This window comes from Balaenoptera physalus (assembly GCF_965194825.1).
Source record: "Balaenoptera physalus genome assembly, chromosome: 8".
Taxonomy (NCBI): Eukaryota; Metazoa; Chordata; class Mammalia; order Artiodactyla; family Balaenopteridae; genus Balaenoptera; species Balaenoptera physalus.
In genome coordinates this window covers 91520712-91546294 of record NC_138887.1, presented here as the reverse complement: position 1 = coordinate 91546294, position 25583 = coordinate 91520712, and the positions used below count along the sequence as shown (strand labels likewise).

The 25583-nt window shown below is 38.0% G+C and overlaps 1 protein-coding gene across 10 annotated transcripts in view; it reads right to left on the bottom strand.

Moving 5' to 3' along the window:
• CFTR (CF transmembrane conductance regulator) overlaps positions 1-25583 on the bottom strand; it is a 221127-nt gene that overhangs the window by 119025 nt on the left and 76519 nt on the right. For all 10 annotated transcript variants that reach the window (XM_082472243.1, XM_082472245.1, XM_082472250.1 and 7 more), the window contains 3 exons: positions 16802-17048; positions 14767-14859; positions 1317-1499 (listed from right to left, as the gene is read on the bottom strand). In XM_082472243.1, coding sequence (XP_082328369.1) covers positions 1317-1499; positions 14767-14859; positions 16802-17048 — 523 coding nt within the window. The remainder of the gene's footprint in view (positions 1-1316; positions 1500-14766; positions 14860-16801; positions 17049-25583) is intronic.

Sequence of the window (25583 nt, the reverse complement as noted above, 5' to 3'; positions counted from 1 at the left end):
TCATTTTCTTTTAATAGTGATAATTGCTAGTAATATTATACAAGAAATAGAAGGAAAAAGTAGCACTTGAAGAAGAAACACATTTTTCTAAGAAGAAAATGCACAGCTACAGCTACTGTATTGAAAGCCCTGTTTCTCATGTGGGAAAACGTACCTGGAGAGAGAAATAAGCAAACTGTATATCACTAGCACTATGAACACTAAATTCAATGACTAGAAATTTTCTGTGGCATTTTGTTTCCCACGTCTCAGACTAAATTCTTCAAAATATGGTTCTTCCTATATTAGACATTAATAAATAACTGTCTTTCAGAAGTATTTCTATTTTTATTTACATTTTTATCTTATAGCAGCATTGTTCCTTCCTTCCTCCCTCCCTTCCACCCTCCCTCCCTTCTTCCCTCCCTCCATTTCTTCCTTCCTTCCTTTTCTTTCATCAAAGCTAAAATTATAGTCAAATGGGATGAAGAACCTATTTTTAACAGACTTTCAAAGCAAATATCTATTATCCTTAGTAGCCCATTCCAAAGCCAGGAGGCCCTTTCTTATCTCTGATTTTATTCCTTCATGCCCTTTAAATTTATTTCCTAGATAAAGACAACAAGTGTTTATAATTATCTGAACAATAACTCAGATCTTTGAAGATCACTATAAAGTCTTCTTCTGACCATAAAGTTTGACCCTTTAGCTTTCTAACCTATTAATTTTTGTCAGCTATATCTCCAAATATCCATGGTTTATAATTAGTTGGGGTGGGGGGGGGTTGTTGAGGCTGACCAGCACTGAATAAATTAACATTCCTATGTATTGCCTTCAAAAAACTGTCCCAACTCAATAATTTTTCCTCATAATAAATCATAAGCAAGTCTGAGTCCATTCTCCAAAATTCTAATGTCAACAAAATGGGGACCTTTTACATGCAGTTATTGAAGTAAAATCTAAGCCATGATTTGGACTCAGAGCTGGACCAGCTCTGAGAAAATGTCTGTGCCACAGACTGGTAAAAATGGATGCCTCATTTGTTCAATAAAGTTATTGAATGCTCATCCTGTATGTGCATGACGCTGTGCTGAGTGGTGTCCAAAATATAAAGATATAAAAGAAAAAGTCACTGAAAATAATAGGAAGAAATAAAAGGCTAGAGGATGCTATCAGTGGAATAACTTATATTATAAGGAACTCTACATCCAAGTATTCTCCTAATACCAATGTAAGAATTCTCCAAAACACCTTATTACATTACAGACAAACTAGAAAAAGAAAGGAGAAAATCATGTCAAGTTAAGATCTTCATAATGAGGTATAAATGAGACTACCTTGCCTGCTCCAGTAGATCCAGCGACAGCCAACAACTGTCCTCTTTCTATCTTGAAACTGATATCTTTCAGGACAGGAGCACTGAGAAGTGAGAAGTTACTGAAGAAGAGGCTGTTATCACCATTGGAAATTTTTCTATTGTTATTATTTTGTTTTGCTTTCTCAAATAATTTCCCAAATCCCTGTAAAACAAACAAACATGTTTTTCAGATATTTTCAATAGCTACTTGCATTATGTATGATTAGTCTGAAAAGCACATGGCACATGACCCATACTTTACAGCACACAATTGATAGCACATGATTTCTAGAGCACATGATCCAAAACATCTGAAAATTATAATAATAATTTCAATTTCTCAGATTGTTGCTCACCACCAAATTTAATTAAAGATATCTATCTACATATATAAAGGTATCTATCTATATATATGTGTGCATGTATATATATATATGTGTATGTAAATATATACACACACATAAATATATATCCTCTCCTATAGGCTGGGTACATAAACATAATTATTTAATCTTCAGCAGAATAACAATATATGAGGTAGATTTTATAATCGTTCTCTTTCAAAGCTGTAGACTGTGACTCAAAGAGGTTAAGCAACTAAAGTCACGTAAGTAGTAGGCCTGAGTAGAATTACAACCCAAATCTTCTGCTCTATCATGCTGGTAGTACCTTCCTCTGAGAAGCTCAAAGCATTTCTTTAATTAGCTATTATTAAGTATAAATGTGATGATACTGCCATATGATTTGAATGAATTCCATTTTTGTAAGGGTAGCTGGGAGAAGGAATTCTCTTTTGAAAGTGCCCTGCTTCTATACTGCCCCATGGGAAGCTTTAGGGTAGTGGTCTTCAAACCAAAGTAAACAGCACTACAGATTATCAGGAGGAAGGTAGTGCACACAGTTTTAACGGAATGTATTCCCACATCCTCAACATGCAAAAGTACTCCTTCCTAAAGTTAATCTGCCTGAGAATTTGCCTGCTGTTTGTCATTTCTCTTTCCCACTTCCTGCTCACAATTGTCCTTCCCTCACTTTACACAGAAGAGGCAGCCTTCTCATCAGCCCTAAGTTTAGCTACGTTGCACTTTCTGGAGTGCAAAAAGTTCAGTAATACAAACAATGGGACCGTAAGAGAATGATTTTCTCCTGAAAGGTGATCCCATAAAAGCAAAGCCAGAAATACTGAAGGAGGTAACATCTTATTTCACCCAAGTTTCAAACTGATGGCAATCTATGTGTCTTATCATCTCAGAATCATATTTCAGAAATGAATTGAGAAATAAGATATTTTAATTAACTTATTTAATTAATTATTTAATTTTAATGAGTTAATAAATTAATACAAATTATTATCTGCATTTGAAAGTCAAGTCACACTTTCCTGACATAAAGCAAGTCACATTTAGCTGATTGGCTTGACAATGAGACCTGACTTCATAAATTCATTTATTTCCCATGAAATTGCACTGAAACTGCAGCTCCCAAGTTTTGAAAAAAATTATTTAACATATGAAGACAATGTACAATAGACAAGAATTACATTCTTTGCCACCACTTAAACCTATGTTGAAAAATTAGTTTTTAAGTTGAAAAGTCAACTTAAAATGTATCAGATATACATAGTTTTTCAGAACTATTTCAGGGCATACATAAGCAATTAAGCTTGAAGACCACTGCTTGAATTCTTATGATATGAATGGCTAATATCCCTTTCAGTCAACAGATAACTAAAAGCAAAGCTTTTAAGAAGTAGGCAATGAAAAGTCTTTAAATGAGACAAAGTCATCTGTTATTCCTTTATTCATTTATTTATCTAATAGACATTTATTGAGCATCACCTCTGTATTAAAGACCACTTCAGGGGCTTCCCTGGTGGTCCAGTGGTTAACACTCCCTGCTCCCAATGCAGGGGGTCTGGGTTCGATCCCCGGTCAGGGATCCCACTTGCCGCAACTAAGAGTCCGCATGCTGCAACTAAAGATCCCCGAAGATCCCACGTGCCGCAACTAAGACCCGGCACAACCAAATAAACAAATACATATTTTTTAAAAAGACCACTTCAAAAATCCCACATAGGAGAATAACATATGGATAGATATTAATACTGCAATGTGTTTAGTGCTACAACCGAAAATTCACACCAAGTCCTATAGGAGCGCATTAGAGAAAGCAACTGACTCAGTCTGGAATTTGACCAAGTAAATGACACAGTACTAGGCTATGAAGGATGTAAGTGGTTATTTCACAAGAGCAAGAACTAGTCTAGGTGTTCCAGGAAGAAGGATCTGGATGCACAACATTTTAGGCTTAAAAGAACAAAATAGATCTCAGGAATGGTGAGTGGCTAGGTGAGATGTATATGGTAAGATGACAAAGGGTATCCTTGGTAAGGTGGGCAGTGCAGGCTATTATGGGGCTCATGTGCCATGCTTAGAAATAGGACTTTTATCCAATAAGCCCTTGGACCAATGGAAGGTTGTTTTTACTAATAATTTTAATTTCTGAGTACAGAAGTAAAACACTTATTTCAGGAAGTTTGGTAAACAGAGGAAAGCAGCAAGAAGAAAAAAATAATCACCTGTAATCCTACCACTGAAAAGAAACCATGTTTAACATTTTAATGATACCCCTCCACTCCTTCACATATATATATAAAATCATATATATATTTTACAACATTAAGGAAAAATTATACATAAGGTTTGTGACCTGCTTTTTCTGACTTACAATAAATCATAAATATTTTCACATACCATTAAACATTCTTTTAAATATAATTTTAAGTTGCAGGATAGTATCCAAGAGTATGGATAAACTATAAATAGTTCTCTATTTTTGACATTATATGGTTTTCTCTTTAACTTAATAATTCTGTGATGCATGTACTTTGTTATAAATCTTGGAGGAAATCTCTTTTTTTTTTTTTTTAAGTATAAATTCCCACACGTGGGATTTCCAGGGCAAAAGGAATAGCAAAAATTCTAAGTCTTTTGAAAAGCAATTCCAAATTTTCCTCCATTAAGGTATGAGAGTGCTAGATTTGAGGAACCATTATCAACACTGTTGCTTTCTGGTTTGGGATTTATTTTGTATTGTTTTGTTCTGTTTCTTGTGTTTTATAGGTGAAAATGGAATCTCACTATTTATCTTATTTTTATTTGATCCCTAGTAAAGTTGAACATGTTCCGTGTTTACAAGTCCCCTGTGGTTGTCAGAGGAAGGATTATGATACCCTTTGTCTTTACTTCAGTCTCTGTCTCATCTTCTCAACTAGCTGGGTAATAAATCATGACATTCTGAACTTCAGTCTCCTGAGTTGTTGAGGGTTTTAAATGAGATAATATATATGAAAGTATTTTGTATACAGTAAAGCATTAGTCCACTTTTTAAAATTAGAGGCAGAGAAACCTAGGCTGACCTTTTGGCTCTCTCCTAACCAGTTGTATAACCTTGTTCGAGTTACTTAAACTCCCTAAAGCTCAGCTTCCTAATACATAAATAGAAACTGTACCTACTCACAGGTGTGGTGTGAGTGAGGAGTCATATATAACTCATCAGGGACTTGCCTCTTGAGTAACTGGGTGAACGGTGACATCATCAAACGTGTGGAGAAGACACTGGAAGGAGCAGGTTTATGAAGCTTGGGGAGTGATGAATGTGGGTGCCTGAGGAGCTTGCAGGGAATTTAGAAATGATGTATGAAGTTCAGGAAAGAAACTGGGGCTAGAGATTTGCCTTTGAGAGTCATCAGCACATTGATGTCAGTTGAGCCTGAGTCACCCAGAGAGCATGAAATGCCTGAAGGAAGCCTAGGTGCAGATGCAGTGGCCCATCACCATTGAAGAGGCAGAGAGGGAAGACTTAGAAGTCATGGTCAGAATATAAGATGACATGGAAAGAGTGGTTCACTAAAGCTAATTTAAATAAGTAGTTTTAAAAGAACAGTTTTAATGTATTGGTAAGGGCAGAATCCAGATTGCAGCAGGGAAAAGTCATAAAAGATGACGAAGCAAGAACAGCTTTGATGGCAAAAGAAAGCAGAATGATAAAGCTTGGAGGATGAGGCTGGGTGCGCAAAAGTCAGAGAAGAAATTTTTTTAACTTGAAAATATTTAAATGTGAAAAGGAGTCAGTTGAAAAAAAGATGTTGAAACTTGTAGAGAGAGACTAATTCCTGGCCCCATGTCCTGAGAAGATGAAGCAAGACGATAACAGTTTAGTCAAAGGCAGGAGGAAGCATACATCTTTCACTTAGACAAGAAAGAGAAGAAAAAAATAATCCCAAGGGGGAAGAAAGAAGTTATAAGCATTCATACATGATGCTGCATATTTTATAGCATCTATATATTTTCTCTATATCTTACAGAAGTCAAGGCCATCTGCTGGGGGTGAGCAGAACCTGGGAGAGATTGGGAGTTTCAGGAAAGTGGTAAAAATCTGGAAAAGCTTTTAGAGAAATGGTAAAGAAAATTAACTAAATATAAATGAAAATATTTCCCAAGAAAGTTTATAGGCCCATTTGAAGTTGAAACAATAACTGTATAAAACTTGTAACTGACTAGAGTATATGATTTTCCCAGATAGCACCTCCTTCGTCAAAGATATCAAGTGAATGTTTTGTAGCAAAAGATTCAGTGAAAGGAAAAGGGAATTGAGGGTGCTGCTGGGAGAAGAACTGAAGTGACTGGTGTTGTCACTGGTGGAGGTTAAACCAGGAGTCGTCCAAAAGGGAGAACTAAGGAGCCTAGAAATTTTCATGAAATTGGAAGGCAGTAAAGGTGGGATGAAGAGACTGAGAGAGCTAAGGTCAGGAAATTCTGAACTAAGAAAGAGATTCCAGGGTCCTCGGGAAGATGGCGGAAGAGTAAGACGCGGAGATCACCTTCCTTCCCACAGATACAGTAGAAATACATCTACACGTGGAACTGCTCCTACAGAACACCCACTGAACGCTGGCAGAAAACGTCCGACCTCCAAAAAGGCAAGAAACTCCCCCCGTACTTGGGTAGGGCAAAAGAAAAAAAGAAATAACAGAGACAAAAGAATAGGGACGGCACCTGCACTAGTGGGAGGGAGCCGTGAAGGAGGAAAGATTTCCACGCACTAGGAAGCCCCTTCGCGGGCGGAGACTGCGGGTGGCAGAGGGGGGAAGCTTCGGAGCCACGGAAGAGAGCGCAGCCACAGGGGTGCGGAGGGCAAAGCGGAGAGGTTCCCGCACGGAGGCTCGGCGCCGAGCAGCACTCTCCAGCCCGAGAGGCTTGTCTGCTCACCCGCCGGGGCGGGCGGGGCTGGGAGCTGAGGCTCGGCTTCGGTCGGATCGCAGGGAGAGGACTGAGGCTGGCAGCGTGAACACAGCCTGAAGGGATTAGCGCACAACAGCGGGCTGGGAGGGAGACCGGGAAAAAGTCTGCAGCTGCCGAAGAGGCAAGAGACTTTTTCTTGCCTCTTTGTTTCGCGGCGCGCAAGGAGAGGGGATTCAGAGTGCCGCCTAAACGAACTCCAGAGAAAGGCGTGAGCCGCGGCGATCAGCACGGACCCCAGAGACGGGCGTGAGACGCTGGGGCTGCTGCTGCCGCCTCCAAAAAGACTGTGTGTGAGCACAAGTCACTCTCCACATCGCCCCTTCCGGGAGCCTGTGCAGCCCGCCACTGCCAGGGTCCCGTGATCCGGGGACAAGTTCCCCGGGAGAACGCACTGCCCGCCTCAGGCTGGTGCAACGTCACGCCGGCCTCGGCCGCCGCAGGCTCACCCCGCCTCCTCTGTACACCTCCCTCCCCGCGGCCTGAGGGAGCCAGAGCCCCCGAAGCAGCTGCTCCTTTAACCCCGTCCTGTCTGTGCGGGGAATAGACGCCCTCAGGCGACCTACACGCAGAGGCGGGTCCAAATCCAAAGCTGAACCCCAGGAACTGTGCGAACAGGGAAGATAAGGGGAAATCTCTCCCAGCAACCTTAGAAGCAGCGGATTAAAACTCCACAAACAACTTGATGTGCCTGCATCTGGTGAATACCTGAATAGACAACGAATCATCCCAAATTCAGGAGGTGGACTTTGGGAGCAGGATATATTAATTTTTCCCCTTTTCCTTTATTTGTGAGTGTATATGTATATGCTTCTGGGTGCGATTTTGTCTGTATAGCTTTGCTTTACAATAGCTTTATTTTACTTCACTATATTATAGCCTCTTTCTTTCTTTCTGTCTTTCTTTCTATTTTTTCTCCCTTTTACTCTGAGCCGTGTGGACGAAAGGCTCTTGGTGCTCCAGCCAGGCATCAGGGCCGTGCCTCTGAGGTGGGAGAGCCAACTTCAGGACACTGGTCCACAAGAGACCTCCCAGCTTCACGTAATACCAAACGGCAAAAATCTCTCAGAGATCTCTATCTCAACATCAAGACCCAGCTTCACTCAACGACCAACAAGCTACAGTGCTGGACACCATATGCCAAACAACTAGCAAGACAGGAACACAGCCCCATCCATTAGCAGAGAGGCTGCCTAAAATCATAATAAGGCCACAGACACCCCAAAATACACCACCAGACGTGGACGTGCCCACCAGAAAGACAAGAGCCAACCTCATCCACCAGAGCTCAGGCACTAGTTCCCTCCACCAGGAAGCCTACACAACCCACTGAACCAACCTTAGCCACTGGGGACAGATACCAAAAACAACAGGAACTACGAACCTGCAGCCTGTGAAAAGGAGACCCCAAACACAGTAAGATAAGCAAAATGAGACGACAGAAAAACACACAGCAGATGAAGGAGCAGGGTCAGAACATACCAGACTTAACAAATGAAGAGGAAATAGGTAGTCTACCTGAAAAAGAATTCAGAATAATGATAGTAAGGATGATCCAAAATCTTGGAAATAGAATAGACAAAATGCAAGAAACATTTAACAAGGACGTAGAAAAACTAAAGAGGAACCAAGCAATGATGAAAACCACAATAAATGAAGTTAAAAATACTCTAGATGGGATCAATAGCAGAATAACTGAGGCAGAAGAAAGGATAAGTGACCTGGAAGATAAAATGGTGGAAATAACTACTGCAGAGCAGGATAAAGAAAAAAGAATGAAAAGAACTGAGGACAGTCTCAGAGACCTCTGGGACAACATTAAATGCGCCAACATTCGAATTATAGGGGTCCCAGAAGAAGAAGAGAAAAAGAAAGGGACTGAGAAGATATTTGAAGAGATTATAGTTGAAAACTTCCCTAATATGGGAAAGGAAATAGTTAATCAAGTCCTGGAAGCACAGAGAGTCCCATACAGGATAAACCCAAGGAGAAACACACCAAGACACATATTAATCAAACTGTCAAAAATTAAATATAAGGAAAACATATTAAAGGCAGCAAGGGAAAAAAAACAAATAACACACAAGGGAATCCCCATAAGGTTAACATCTGATCTTTCAGCAGAAACTCTGCAAGCCAGAAGGGAGTGGCAGGATATACTTAAAGTGATGAAGGAGAAAAACCTGCAACCAAGATTACACTACCCAGCAAGGATCTCATTCAGATTCGATGGAGAAATTAAAACCTTTACAGACAAGCAAAAGCTGAGAGAGTTCAGCACCACCAAACCAGCTTTACAACAAATGCTAAAGGAACTTCTCTAGGCAAGAAACACAAGAGAAGGAAAACACCTACAATAACAAACCCAAAACATTTAAGAAAATGGGAATAGGAACATACATATCGATAATTACCTTGAATGTAAATGGATTAAATGCTCCCACCAAAAGACACAGGCTGGCTGAATGGATACAAAAACAAGACCCATATATATGCTGTCTACAAGAGACCCACTTCAGACCTAGAGACACATATAGACTGAAAGTGAGGGGATGGAAAAAGATATTCCATGCAAATGGAAATCAAAAGAAAGCTGGAGTAGCAATTCTCATATCAGACAAAATAGACTTTAAAATAAAGACTATTACAAGAGACAAAGAAGGACACTATATAATGATCAAGGGATCGATACAAGAGGAAGGTATAACAATTGTAAATATTTATGCACCCAACATAGGAGCACCTCAATACATAAGGCAAATACTAACAGCCATAAAAGGGGAAATTGACAGCAACACAATCATAGTAGGGGACTTTAACACCCCACTCTCACCAATGGACAGATCATCCAAAATGAAAATAAATAAGGAAACACAAGCTTTAAATGATACATTAAACAAGATGGACTTAATTGATATTTATAGGACATTCCATCCAAAAACAACAGAATACACATTTTTCTCAAGTGCTCATGGAACATTCTCCAGGATAGATCATATCTTGGGTCACAAATCAAGCCTTGGTAAATTTAAGAAAATTGAAATCGTATCAAGTATCTTTTCCGACCACAACGCTATGAGACTAGATATCAATTACAGGAAAAGACCTGTAAAAAATACAAACACATGGAGGCTACACAATACATTACTTAATAACGAAGTGATCACTGAAGAAATCAAAGGGGAAATCAAAAAATACCTAGAAACAAATGACAATGGAGATACGACGACCCAAAACCTATGGGACGCAACAAAAGCAGTGCTAAGAGGGAAGTTTATAGCAATACAAGCCTACCTCAAGAAACAGGAAACATCTCGAATAAACAACCTAACCTTGCACCTAAAGCAATTAGAGAAAGAAGAACAAAAAAACCCCAAAGCCAGCAGAAGGAAAGAAATTATAAAGATCAGGTCAGAAATAAATGAAAAAGAAATGAAGGAAACAATAGCAAAAATCAATGAAACTAAAAGCTGGTTCTTTGAGAAGATAAACAAAATTGATAAACCATTAGCCAGACTCATCAAGAGAAAAAGGGAGAAGACTCAGATCAATAGAATTAGAAATGAAAAAGGAGAAGTAACCACTGACACTGCAGAAATACAAAAGATCATGAGAGATTACTACAAGCAACTCTATGCCAATAAAATGGACAACCTGGAAGAAATGGACAGATTCTTAGAAAGGCACAAACTGCCGAGACTGAACCAGGAAGAAATAGAAAATATGAACAGACCAATCACAAGCACTGAAATTGAAACTGTGATTAAAAACCTTCCAACAAACAAAAGCCCAGGACCAGATGGCTTCACAGGTGAATTCTATCAAACATTTAGAGAAGAGTTAACACCTATCCTTCTCAAACTCTTCCAAAATATTGCAGAGGGAGGAACACTCCCAAACTCATTCTACGAGGCCACCATCACCCTGATACCAAAACCAGACAAAGATGTCACAAAGAAAGAAAACTACAGGCCAATATCACTGATGAACATAGATGCAAAAATCCTCAACAAAATACTAGCAAACAGAATCCAACAGCACATTAAAAGGATCATACACCATGATCAAGTGGGGTTTATCCCAGGAATGCAAGGATTCTTCAATATACGCAAATCAATCAATGTGATACATCATATTAACAAACTGAAGGAGAAAAACCATATGATCATCTCAATAGATGCAGAGAAAGCTTTCGACAAAATTCAACACCCATTTATGATAAAAGCCCTGCAGAAAGTAGGCATAGAGGGAACTTTCCTCAACATAATAAAGGCCATATATGACAAACCCACAGCCAACATTGTCCTCAATGGGGAAAAACTGAAACCATTTCCACTAAGATCAGGAACAAGACAAGGTTGCCCACTCTCACCACTATTATTCAACATAGTTTTGGAAGTGTTAGCCACAGCAATCAGAGAAGACAAAGAAATAAAAGGAATCCAAATCGGAAAAGAAGAAGTAAAGCTGTCACTATTTGCAGATGACATGATACTATACATAGAGAATCCTAAAGATGCTACCAGAAAACTCCTAGAGCTAATCAATGAATTTGGTAAAGTAGCAGGATACAAAATTAATGCACAGAAATCTCTTGCATTTCTATACACTAATGACGAAAAATCTGAAAGTGAAATTAAGAAAACACTCCCATTTACCATTGCAACAAAAAGAATAAAATATCTAGGAATAAACCTACCTAAGGAGACAAAAGACCTGTATGCAGAAAATTATAAGACACTGATGAAAGAAATTAAAGATGATACAAATAGATGGAGAGATATACCATGTTCCTGGATTGGAAGAATCAACATTGTGAAAATGACTCTACTACCCAAAGCAATCTACAGATTCAATGCAATCCCTATCAAACTACCACTGGCATTTTTCACAGAACTAGAACAAAAAATTTCACAATTTGTATGGAAACACAAAAGACCCCGAATAGCCAAAGCAATCTTGAGAACGAAAAATGGAGCTGGGGGAATCAGGCTCCCTGACTTCAGACTATATTACAAAGCTTCAGTAATCAAGACAGTTTGGTACTGGCACAAAAACAGAAATATAGATCAATGGAACAGGATAGAAAGCCCAGAGATAAACCCACACACATATGGGCACCTTATTTTTGATAAAGGAGGCAAGCATATACAGTGGAGAAAAGACAGCCTCTTCAATAAGTGGTGCTGGGAAAATTGGACAGGTACATGTAAAAGTATGAAAATAGAACACTCCCTGACACCATGCACAAAAATAAACTCAAAATGGATTAAAGACCTAAGTGTAAGGGCAGACACTATCAAACTCTTAGAGGAAAACATAGGCAGAACACTCTATGACATACATCACAGCAAGATTCTTTTTGACCCAGCTCCCAGAGAAATGGAAATAAGAACACAAATAAACAAATGGGACCTAATGAAACTTAAAAGCTTTTGCACAGCAAAGGAAACCATAAACAAGACCAAAAGACAACCATCAGAATGGGAGAAAATATTTGCAAATGAAGCAACTGACAAAGGATTAATCTCCAAGATTTACAAGCAGCTCATGCAGCTCAATAACAAAAAAACGAACAACCCAATCCAAAAATGGGCCGAAGACCTAAATAGACATTTCTCCAAAGAAGATATACAGATGGCCTACAGACACATGAAAGAATGCTCAACATCATTAATCATTAGAGAAATGCAAATCAAAACTACAATGAGATATCATCTCACACCGGTCAGAATGGCCATCATCAAAAAATCTAGAAACAATAAATGCTGGAGAGGGTGTGGAGGAAAGGGTACACTCTTGCACTGTTGGTGGGAATGTAAATTGATACAGCCACTATGGAGAACAGTATGGAGGTTCCTTAAAAAACTACAAATAGAACTACCATACGACCCAGCAATCCCACTACTGGGCATATACCCTGAGAAAACCATAGGTCAAAAAGAGTCATGTACCAAAATGTTCATTGCAGCTCTATTTACAATAGCCAGGACATGGAAGCAATCTAAATGTCCATCGACAGATGAATGGATAAAGAAGATGTGGCACATATATACAATGGAATATTACTCAGCCATAAAAAGAAATGAAATGGAGGTATTTGTAATGAGGTGGATGGAGTTAGAGTCTGTCATACAGAGTGAAGTAAGTCAGAAAGAGAAAAACAAATACAGTATGCTAACACATATATACGGAATCTAAGGGGAAAAAAAAAAAAGAAAAAAAAAAAAAAAAAAAAAAAGGCCATGAAGAACCTAGTGGCAAGACGGGAATAAAGACACAGACCTACTAGAGAATGGACTTGAGGATATGGGGAGGGGGTGGGGTGAGATGTGACAGGGTAAGAGAGTGTCATGGACATATATACACTACCAAATGTAAAATAGATAACTAGTGGGAAGCAGCCGCATAGCACAGGGAGATCAGCTCGGTGCTTTGTGACCATCTAGAGGGATGGGATGGGGAGGGTGGGAGGGAGGGAGATGCAAGAGGGAAGAGAAATGGGAACATATTGTATATGTATAACTGATTCACTTTGTTATAAAGCAGAAGCTAACACACCATTGTAAGGCAATTATACTTCAATAAAGATGTTAAAAAAAAAAAAAAAAGAAAGAAAGAGATTCCAGAGTGCGACATTTCCAAAGTGGAGTAAGTCTAGGTGCTCACCAAGCTCAGCATGTGACCATGAAAGGAAGCTTCTGAACTAACTGTAAAATGTAAGTTCTGAGGACAGTACTGGAAGGATTTCTCATGTGGGTGCTGAAGTCTCAGACATGATGGCAGAGATTTAACAAGCACCACTATCCTGGGTAAATATCATCAAGGAGTGTCCAGAATTTGATAGCTGACAGAGTCTGGAGGATGAGGATACAGCCAGACAGAAGGTTCACTGAAAGAGTTGTAGACTGTGACATTGGGGTCCAAAACCTGACTTCAGCCCTTGCCTGTTCTGTGAGCTGAGCCAGGTTCTGTAACCTTCCTAAGCCTCCATTCCCTTATCAGCAAAATGGAAACATTAAGATTTCATCGTAGGAATGTTATGAGAAATAAGACAAAACATATAAAGTGCTTATCTAGTACCTGGCAGATTGTAAGGGCTCAAGCATGCTACCTATTTTATTAGATGAAAGCAGAGTGAAATGGAGATTAGAAAAACAATTGTCTGTAAGTACTGTCAAACTTCTTATTTTTCTTCATGCCTAGAAGGGCATTTGAAATTCCTAAAATCAAAGAAGTAAAATCAATCTGATCCACACACCTCTCCACAATTTTTCTGGGCAGATAAAGAATTATTCTCTTACTTACATCTAAAAAAATGAAGTATAGTAAAGCCCTTGAGGTCAGGTTACTTATATAAATAAAACCAATTTAAGATATTGTGAAATATGTAGAAATGGGACATTGGTTTCATAACTCCTATGTTTACTCAATATAAAAAAGTGATAAGGAAAGAGGAACTCAACAGGTATTCTCAATAATCAAATATTACTTCTTTAGAAGCTGAAAAAAACATTGATAATATTTTTTCTGACCATGAGAAATATGAGAGAATTTTTAGTAGTGAATTAAAATAAGTAAAAATAGTAGAAAACGATACATTGGTCTATTTCTCATACATCTTTATGGTGACTGGTGTATGTAAATTGCATTGGATTGGAACTTGAGATCAGAGAGGGTAGCATTTACTGAGGAACTATTATGTGCATGGTACTATGCTGAATACTTTCCATAAGTTATCTCAGTCAATCCTCATAACAAACTTGCAAGGTATATATTAATATTCCCATTTTATAGATGAAGAACGAGAGGCTCCACAAAGTTCAGTAACTTGGTCTAGATTACACAGATAGTAAATGGCAGAACCAGGATTCAAACCCAGCTCTATCTGGCTCCAAAACCTATGAGCTTTGTATTACTTCCTAATTTGTTATGTGAAACAAATTACATGACTTACAAAAAAATGACGAGGCTTGTCAGTCGTATTTAATATTCCTGGGCCTCTACCTCTTAATCTATAAAATAAGTTCTATCATCATTCTAACTTTATTGCCCATTCGGATGAAAACCAGAACCACAAACAAGCAAAGCTTAAATATTTAGAACAAACAAAAACGAAAAATATCTGACCTCCTCCCAGAAGGCTGTTACATTCTCCATCACTACTTCTGTAGTTGTTAAGTTATATTCCAGTGTCTTATATTCTTGCTTTTGTAAGAAATCCTGTTTGCAAAAGAGAGCAAAAACGTATTGCAGAACCAGGATACCATTAATACATTATTACATCTATTTTACACTCTAATCGTGATGCATTCTGTACTTGGATTTTATGAATTATATTAGAAATTGTTTCTTAATAAAATAATTTTATAAGTGTTCTAAAGTTAATTTGCCAAGTACTAGAATTCATCATTTTGAAATGTGATATTTTATAAAACTGTTTTTATACATTAGATTTTTAACATACCACTGATTCATCCTTGTACTATTACATGTTACCCTTAGTGATGAATTTATAAAGCACACCTGAATTACCCACCAATTGCCTCAATTCAACATTAAGAGAGAGAAAACTATTATCTTCATCTTTATAGCACCCTCCTGATTAGAGGCATCATTAGCATCACTTCTCTGGGTTAAGTAAAGGTGTGAAGATCTGATCTAACTGATTTTAGGGTATCAAACCTTGATTCTAAAAGAAGGGCTCTATTAGCGAATCAGAATCACAGTGCTCCTAGAGATGGTGGGAGCATGAGGAAGAATTAAGTTTATGCATCCTGAAGTCTTCTTCATAGGAGGTAGTTTTAAAAATCTGGTGCTTGCTCACTTTTTCCCTTCTCGCCTCTTCAATTCACTCACTATCTCTATTTTGGTTTCCCCCTTTTTCTCCCAGTTTTGTTTTTAAGATCTGTTTCTCTGTCTGTATTCCTGTTTAGTGAATCTGTTTCTCTGATGCATTCTCTTTGGGTCTCTATGTCTGTTTCTCTCTCTCTCTCTTTCACTATCTCCTCACCACCTCCCACATGGCTGTGATGGACTAACAGAAGAAATAAGACTAGTCCAAGAGCTGCCATGGTTCTGAGCTACATTCACCAATCTGTCTAAATTGCAGATCTCAAACTCACATATTTTCAAGATGATAAAACTAAGGAAGGTGGCTAAGTACAGACTGTGATGAACTGGAGAGGGCAGACCCTCTCTGAGGGGGGAGCTGCCACAGCTTGTGAGGGAAGAGGACCCAGTTTACTGTATACTTCAAATTTTCAAAAGAGGCTGAAGACATGATTTGTTGTATATGTGACAGCACACAATTTTTAAATGCTGCCAACTAATTCAAATGCGTTGTTTTAGGTTTTTTTGTTTTGTTTTGTTTTTTAATGTAAAGGTCAAATAAAACAGGTCAAGGGCCAAAATTAAGTCCATGGGCCACCATTTGCAAACTCTGGCCTAGGCTAAATAATGGCAGAACTACCTAAAAGTGGCTCACCCTTCACCCTCATTTTTTAAATTTATGTCACAATGATTTATTTTCTGGGTTAAATATTTAAATGGATATCAAACAAGTATAATAAAACATTTTGAACTGTATATTAATTATAAAAATAATAACCACACCCAAGGTTATGGTGCTGATTCTGTTAGCTTTGCATTAATTGAGTCTCATTACCTGAGGACTTTAGAACCTCTCTTCAAAATTACCAGCTACATCAGCTTGCTGAGATTTTAAGGTAATTAATGTTTCATAAAATGCCACTGTCATCCATCATACAGTCCAGAAAAACACTTGGAAAAGTTTAAGGTGAACATTCCTAGTGTTAGCTGGAAAATCTTATAACTCCCGGATGAATCTGCCACCATCATTTTGCACATTTGCCAAGTTCATTAGAACTGCTCTATTGATTGATTACTTGAATAAAAATCTCCAGAATACAGAAACAATATTTTCTTCAATTTCTCTGACTTAAGAGAATTTCACAGGCCTTCATTTTATTTCACTAGGCTTTCATTACAAGGGCTCATTAGACCACATACAGACATCAAGACAGGAAATACTGTGCATCAAACAGGCCCAAGGCCAAGAATACCTCTCCAGAGAGTTTGCTCATGAATAAAGTTCTGAACTGTTCTAAATTCATTGTGATGATGCCCAATTTTGGTACATTACCTGTATTTTGTTTATTGCTCCAAGAGAATCATACCAAGTTTGTACAGCCCAGGGGAATTGCCGAGTGACTGCCATGCGCAGAACGATGCAGAATGAGATGGTTGTGAATATTTTTCGAAGGCCGATTCCTTTAAGCAGTGCATAAGGAAGCACAGAAAAAAACACTACAAAGAACCCTGAGAAGAAGAAGGCTGAGCTACTGAAGTATCTCACATAGGCTGTCTTCCGGGTCAGTTTCAGTTCTGTTCTATAAAAAAAAAATAGGATTTGGGATGCTTATTTACTTTTCAAATATCAGGCATCTTGGAATTAAAAATCTGAACATAGACTCTCAAATCTTTCTCTCTGTGTTCTGATCCTCGTTCTACCCTGCATAAGCTGTGTGACCTTGTGCAAGGTATTTAACCTCTCTGGGCCTCAGTTACCTTATCTGAAAGGGAGATGGATCATAATGAATGTACCAGTGTCTTGCATATAATACCTGTAAATATTATTTTTAAATTACAATAATCTTAATAATTATTACTATAATTATTATATTGTTTTTATATCTTTATTCACTTCTTTATTAATTTTTAAGATTAATGACACTGATAATTTTTTGTTTGTTGGTTGGTTGGTGTTTTAAGTAATTAAGTGTGGATATGAGAATAATGTTGAAAGACTTATAAAGGAAAAAGACAATTCTGGGATTCCCTAATGGATTGTTAACATTTTAGAAGTTCTAGCTTGGCTTTGGGGAACCTTGAAAATAACATATAAGCCATAGAGGAGTGGTTCTCAAGCCTTAGCATGAGTAAAAATCACCTGAGAAACCTGTTAAAATGCAGAGTTTCAGGCCCACCACTCAGAGATACTGACTGAGTCTGCAGTAGGCCTCCAGAATCTGCATTTTAAAAAGGAACCCAAATGGGGCTTCCCTGATGGCACAGTAGTTAAGAGTCTGCCTGCCAATGCAGGGGACACGGGTTCAAGCCCTGGTCTGGGAAGATCCCACATGCCACGGAGAAACTAAGCCTGTGCACCACAACTACTGAGCCTGTGCTCTAGAGCCCGCAAGCCACAACTACTGAGCCCGTGTGCCACAACTACTGAAGCCCATGTGCCTAAAGCCCATACTCAACAAAAGAAGCCACCGCAATGAGAAGCCTGTGCACTGCAAGAGAGTAGCCCCTGCTCGCCACAACCAGAGAAAAGCCCATGCTCAGCAACAAAGGTCCAACACAGACAAAAATAAATAAATAAATTTAAAAAAAGAACCCAGGTAATTCTTGAAAAATTATAAGTGAGTAGATGCTGCATCCTCCCTGTCTCTCTCCTTTCAGTATAGTTATTTGCAATCACACTTCTGATCCTATAGTCTGAACTACAAATGTGAACTATTTTTTTAACACACACAGAAGAGGTTTAAATGCACCAATAAGCAGAAAACAGGGAGTGCAGAGGCTGGCGAGAAGAGAGGACAATGCTGCCTTCAACCTCTGTCCTACTCTTCCAGGACCATCAAAACTAGAGTCACTTGTGATCCTCCTATTCAGCTCTTGCAAGGGAAAGAGCAGAGATAAAACAGACAAGTAGAGAGTGCTGGTGGGAAGGAGCAATAGCTGTGCCCGGCATTTAGTTCCACATGCTTGTACAACTCAGAAAAGTTCTCATTCTCAAGTTGTAGAATTCAGAGGAAATCTTTTATTTTAAGTCTGAAAAAAAATGTAATCCTGAGCACTCTGATGAAGAAAACGAAGTTCAATGTCCCCAATCTACATTGTGACTCCCAGTCTAATGTGGTCTAGCCTACCTATTTTAATTATTTGGTATTGAAGGCAGATTATGATTTGGGAATCTCACTGGGGTGTGACTCTCAGCTCTCCTGGTTATAGCTATGCCATCTTAAGCAAGTTTCTCTTCCCTCTGATCCTACAGAATCCAAATCTACAGAAGAGAAACATAATATCTCCCTTGTGGAGTTGCTGCCAAGATAAATGACAGCACAGCACAGGGTCTTGCACTTAGAATCTACATGTGTGTCTCTAATCTTCAACAGAAAGAAGAATACTATTGGCTAGGCTTATATGTTTTTAATGCTAGAAAATACTGTTTACAAAAATGTTAATAAATTTGTCAAAATGAAAGGAGGAAAATGAGGAAAATGAAAGAAGTGGTACTGTAAGAATAATGCACTCAAGAACATCTATAAGAGAAGGAGTACTTCCCAGAACTTCTGCTGTCAGTGTCCTTGTCCTGACGGTGAGACACAGCCACCCCCCACCTCTGCAGGAGACCCTCCAACACTAGCAGAAACTGCAGCTCAGCAAGCAATCTGCTGCCGACAATCAAATCAATTTTGTGATATTTAAAACTTTTACTGAGAGGGCAGACAGCAGAATCAAGAAGAACTACAATCCTGCAGCCTGTGGAACAAAAACCACATTCATAGAAAGATAGACAAGATGAAAAGGCAGAGGGCTATGTACCAGATGAAGGAACAAGATAAAACCCCAGAAAAACAACTAAATGAAGTAGAAATAGGCAACCTTCCAGAAAAAGAATTCAGAATAATGATAGTGAAGATGATCCAGGACCTCAGAAAAAGAATGGAGGCAAAGATCAAGAAGATGCAAGAAATGTTTAACAAACACCTAGGAGAATTAAAGACCAAACAAACAGAGATGAACAATACAATAACTGAAATGAAAACTACACTAGAAGGAATCAATATCAGAATAACTGAGGCAGAAGAACGGATAAGTGACCTGGAAGACAGAATGGTGGAATTCACTGCTGCGGAACAGAATAAAGAAAAAATAATGAAAAGAAATGAAGACAGCCTAAGAGACCTCTGGGACAACATTAAAGACAACAACATTCACATTATAGGGGTCCCAAAAGGAGAAGAGAGAGAAAGGGCCAGAGAAAATATTTGAAGAGACTATAGTCGAAAACTCCCCTAACATGGGAAAGGAAGTAGCCACCCAAGTCCAGAGAGAGCAGAGAGTCCCATACAGGATAAACCCAAGGAGAAACACGCCGAGACACATAGTAATCAAATTGGCAAAAACTAAAGACAAAGAAAAATTATTGAAAGCAGCAAGGGAAAAATGACAAATAACATACAAGGGAACTCCCATAAGGTTAACAGCTGATTTCTCAGCAGAAACTCTACAAGCCAGAAGGGACTAGCATGATATACTTTAAGTGATGAAAGGGAAGAAACTACAACGAAGATTACTCTATCCGGCAAGGATCTCATTCAGATTCGATGGAGAAATCAAAAGCTTAGCAGAGAAGCAAAAGCTAAGAGAATTCAGCACCACCAAACCAGCTCTACAACAAATGCTAAAGGAACTTCTCTAAGTGGGAAACACAAGAGAAGAAAAGGACATACAAAAACAACTCAAAACAATTAAGAAAATGGTCATAGGAACATACATATCGATAATTACCTTAAACGTGAATGGATTAAATCCTCCAACCAAAAGACACAGGCTCGCTGAATGGATACAAAAACAAGACCCATATATATGCTCTCTATAAGAGACCCACTTTAGACCTAGGGACACATACAGACTGAAAGTGAGGGGATGGAAAATGATATTCCATGCAAATGAAAATCAAAAGAAAGCTGCAGTAGCAATCCTCATATCAGATAAAATAGACTTTAAAATAAAGAATGTTACAAGAGACAAGGAAGGACACTACACAATGATCAAGGGATCAATCCAAGAAGAAGATATAACAATTATAAATATACATACACCCAACATAGGAGCACCTCAATATATAAGGCAACTACTAACAGCTATAAAAGAGGAAATTGACAGTAACACAATAATAGTGGGGGATTTTAACACCTCACTTACACCAATGGACAGATCATCCAAAATGAAAATAAATAAGGAAACAGAAGCTTTAAATGACACAACAGACCAGATAGATTTAATTAATATTTATAGGACATTCCATCCAAAAACAGATTACACTTTCTTCTCAAGTGCGCACGGAACATTCTCCAGGATAGATCACATCCTGGGTCACAAATCAAGCCTCAGTAAATTTAAGAGAATTGAAATCATATCAAGCATCTTTTCTGACCACAATGCTATGAGATTAGAAATGAATTACAGGGAAAAAAACGTAAAAAAGACAAACACATGGAGGCTAAACAATACGTTACTAAATAACCAAGAGATCATTGAAGAAATCAAAGAGGAAATCAAAAATACCTAGAGACAAATGAAAACAATGAAGACAATGAAAACACGATGATCCAAAACCTATGGGATGCAGCAAAAGAGGTTCTAAGAGGGAAGTTTATAGCTATACAAGCCTACCTCAAGAAATAAGAAAAATCTCAAATAAACAATCTAACCTGACACCTAAAGGAACTAGAGAAAGAAGAACAAACAAAACCCAAAGTTAGCAGAAGGAAGGAAATCTAAAGATCAGAGAAGAAATAAATGAAACAGAAACAAAGAAAACAATAGCAAAGATCAATAAAACTAAAAGCTGGTTCCTTGAGAAGATAAACAAAATTGATAAACTATTAGCCAGACTCATCAAGAAAAAGAGGGAGAGGACTCAAGTCAAAACAATTAGAAATGAAAAAGGAGAAGTTACAACAGACATCGCAGATATACAAAGCATCCTAAGAGACTACTACAAGCAACCCCATGCCAATAAAATGGACAATCTGGAAGAAATGGACAAATTCTTAGAAAGGTATAACCTTCCAAGACTGAACCAGGAAGAAATAGAAAATATGAACAGACCAATCACAACTAATGAAATTGAAACTGTGATTAAAAATTTTCCAACAAACAAAAGTCCAGGACCAGATGGCTTCACAGGTGAATTCTATCAAACATTTAGAAAAGAGCTAACACCTATCCTTCTCAAACTCTTCCAAAAAATTGCAGAGGAAGGAACACTCCCAAACTCATTCTATGAGGCCACCATCACCCTGATACCAAAACCAGACAAAGATACTACAAAAAAAGAAAATTACAGACCAATATCACTGATGAATATAGATGCAAAAATCCTCAACAAAATACTAGCAAACAGAATCCAACAACACATTAAAAGGATCATACACCATGATCAAGCGGAATTTATCCCAGGGATGCAAGGATTCTTCAATATACACAAATCAATCAATGTGGTACACCATATTAACAAATTGAAGAATAAAAACCATATGATCATCTCAATAGATGCAGAAAAAGCTTTTGACAAAATTCAACACCCATTTATGATAAAAATTCTCCAGGAAGTGGGCATAAAGGGAACCTACCTCAACATAATAAAGGGCATATATGACAAACCCACAGCAAACATCATTCTCAATGGTGAAAAACTGAAAGCATTTCCTCTAAGATCAGGAACAAGACAAGGTGGTCCACTCTCACCACTATTATTCAACATAGTTTTGGAAGTCCTAGCCATGGCAATCAGAGAAGAAAAAGAAATACAAATTGGAAAAGAAGAAGTAAAACTGTCACTCTTCGCAGATGACATGATACTATACCTATAGAATCCTAAAGATGCCACCAGAAAACTACTAGAGCTAATCAATCAATTTGGTAAAGTTGTAGGATACAAAATTAATGCACAGAAATCTCTTGCATTCCTATACACTAATGATGAAAAACCTGAAAGAGAAATTAAGGAAACATTCCCATTTACCATTGCAACAAAAAGAATAAAATACCTAGGAATAAACCTATGTAGGGGGACAAAAGACCTGTATGCAGAAAACTATAAGACACTGATGAAAGAAATTAAAGATGATACCAACAGATGGAGAGATATACCATGTTCTTGTATTGGAAGAATCAACATTGTGAAAATGACTATACTATCCAAAGCAATCTACAGATTCAATGCAATCCCTATCAAATTACCAATGGCATTTTTTACAGAACTAGAACAAAAAAATCTTAAAATTTGTATGGAGACACAAAAGACCTCGAATAGCCAAAGCAGTCTTGAGGGAAAAAAAACGGAACTGGAGGAATCAGACTCCCTGACTTCAGACTATACTATAAAGCTTCAGTAATCAAGACAATATGGTACTGGCACAAAAACAGAAACATAGATCAATGGAACAAGATAGAAAGCCCAGAGATAAACCCATGCACCTATGGTCAACTAATCTATGACAAAGGAGGCAAAGATATATAATGGAGAAAAGACAGTCTCTCCAATAAGTAGCGCTGGGAAAACTGGACAGCTACATGTAGTGCTGGGAAAACTGGACAGCTACATGTAAAGGAATGAAATTAGAACACTGCCTAACACCATACACAAAAATAAACTCAAACTGGATTAGAGACCTAAATATAAGACTGGACACTATAAAACTCTTAGAGGAAAACATAGGAAGAACACTCTTTGACATAAATCACAGTAAGATCTTTTTTGATCCACCTCCTAGAGTAATGGAAAGAAAAACAAAAATAAACAAATGGGACCTAATGAAAATTCAAAGCTTTTGCACAGCAAAGGAAACCATAAACAAGATGAAAAGACAACCCTCAGAATGGGAGAAAATAGTTGCAAACGAATCAATGGACAAAGGATTAATCTCCAAAATATATAAACAGCTCATGCAGCTCAGTGTTAAAAAAGCAAACAACCCAATCCAAAAATGGGCAGAAGACCTAGATAGACATTTCTCCAAAGAAGACATACAGATGGCCAAGAAGCCCATGAAAAGCTGCTCAACATCACTAATCATTAGAGTAATGCAAATCAAAACCACAATGAGGTATCACCTCAAACCAGTAAGAATGGGCATCATTAGAAAATCTACAAAAAACAAATGCTGGAGACGGTGTGGAGAAAAGCGAACCCTCTTGCACTGTTGGTGGGAATGTAAATTGATACAGCCACTATGGAGAACAGTATGGCGGTTTCTTAAAAACTAAAAACAGAATTACCATATGATCCAGCAATCCCACTACTGGGCATATACCCAGAGAAAACCATTATTCAAAAAGACACATGCACCCCAATGTTCATTGCAGCACTATTTACAATAGCCCGGTCATGGAAGCAACCTAAATGCCCATTGACAGACGAATGGATAAAGAAGACATGGTACATATATACAATGGAATATTACTCAGCCATAAAAAGGAACGAAATTGGGTCATTTGTTGAGACGTGGATGGATCTAGAGACTGTCATACAGAGTGAAGTAAGTCAGAAAGAGAAAAACAAATATCGTATATTAACGCATATATGTGGAACATAGAAAAATGGTACAGATGAACCAGTTTGCAGGGCAGAAGCTGAGACACAGATGTAGAGAACAAACGTATGGACACCAAGGGGGGAAAGCAGCAGAGGGTGGGGGTGGTGGTGTGATGAATTGGGAGAGTGGGATTGACATGTATACACTGATGTGTATAAAAAGGATGACTAATAAGAACCTGCTGTATAAAAAAATAAATAAAATTTAAAAATAAAAAAAAAAAGAGGGAGTGAGAGCATGTCCTTCTACTCTGCCATCTTGAATCAATCTCCCTATGACTTTGGTCTTGCTAATTAGAATACATCATTAGAATGCTTTATTGTATACCCTGATATGGACATTTACAAATAAAAATAAATAATTGCTCCTGAGTGAAATAAAAGACTTGGAGTTTCTTAAAAAAAAAAGAAAAAAAAAAAAAAGAACATATATAAGAATCACCTAGAAAGTAGTACTCACCATAATAAAATCACTAGCACTGTAGGAGTCATAAAAATATTTTATCTTATAAAAAAAATTCAAAGTGACTTTATTACCAGAGAGCAATAAAGAAGTAGATTTTCAGGGAGTGTTACACAGCCTTTTGCCCAGTGCAGCAGTGGCCCAGGCTGAGGTCATCCCTTTGCAGCGCATCCTGCCAATCTCTTCCAGAACATTCTATTTGCTCTTTTGAGTAGAAGCAATTTTTGCTTTCCCATATTTACGTCAGCACTTTGCAGCCTTTTCAGGTAACAATTTCATGCCAGATTAAGGAACCAGATTATACAAGTTAAAACCAAACATTTGCTATTAGAATTGGTTAAACAGAAATACAGAATAGGAAGGATGGATTTCATCTTTTGAGGAAGAGGGGAAAAAAAACCCGAAGTCAAGAAAAGTCAGCACCTAGAATGATCTGACCAGGAGTTTACCCTGAAGCTTGAGAAAACCAAATTCTCTGATAATCTCCTCATCATTCTGGTTATGCCTATGCCTATAGGCATTTAAGAGTGATCCAGGAGCAAGTGTGATGGAAAACTCACTTGTTAATGAGAAAAACCTTCAACCAACTAAACAAGATCTTAAAGGATGTTTCTGGAAAGAAAATATAATTTCTTTCCTGGATTTGTCTTGAAAGGCATAATAAAAACAGGTGACCAATTATGTTTGTGCAATAAATACCCTTTTACTCTTTCTATTTACACTGCAAAGGACTTAACATTTCAGCATTTCTTTTGTTGTTCCAATCACACACCTGCAGCTCAGTTACCACTGTCTACTGGAATCAGCAGCCTGAATCCCTGATAACCCATATTCACAGCATCCAAAATGGGCCTCTTCCCTTTAGTACATTTTTTCCCCATGAAGCTCTCGTGAGCTAATTCATCCTGAAATTATTTGCCCTTTAACAGAAGATCTATGCCCACTGAATCTCAGAGAGTCTTTTTTGTTTCTTTTTTTTTTTTTGGATTGAAATTTGTAGAACATGGAACTTGACTAAAGAAAAATGGTCACAGCTATAGAAATGCCCTAGTTTATATTTTGTCC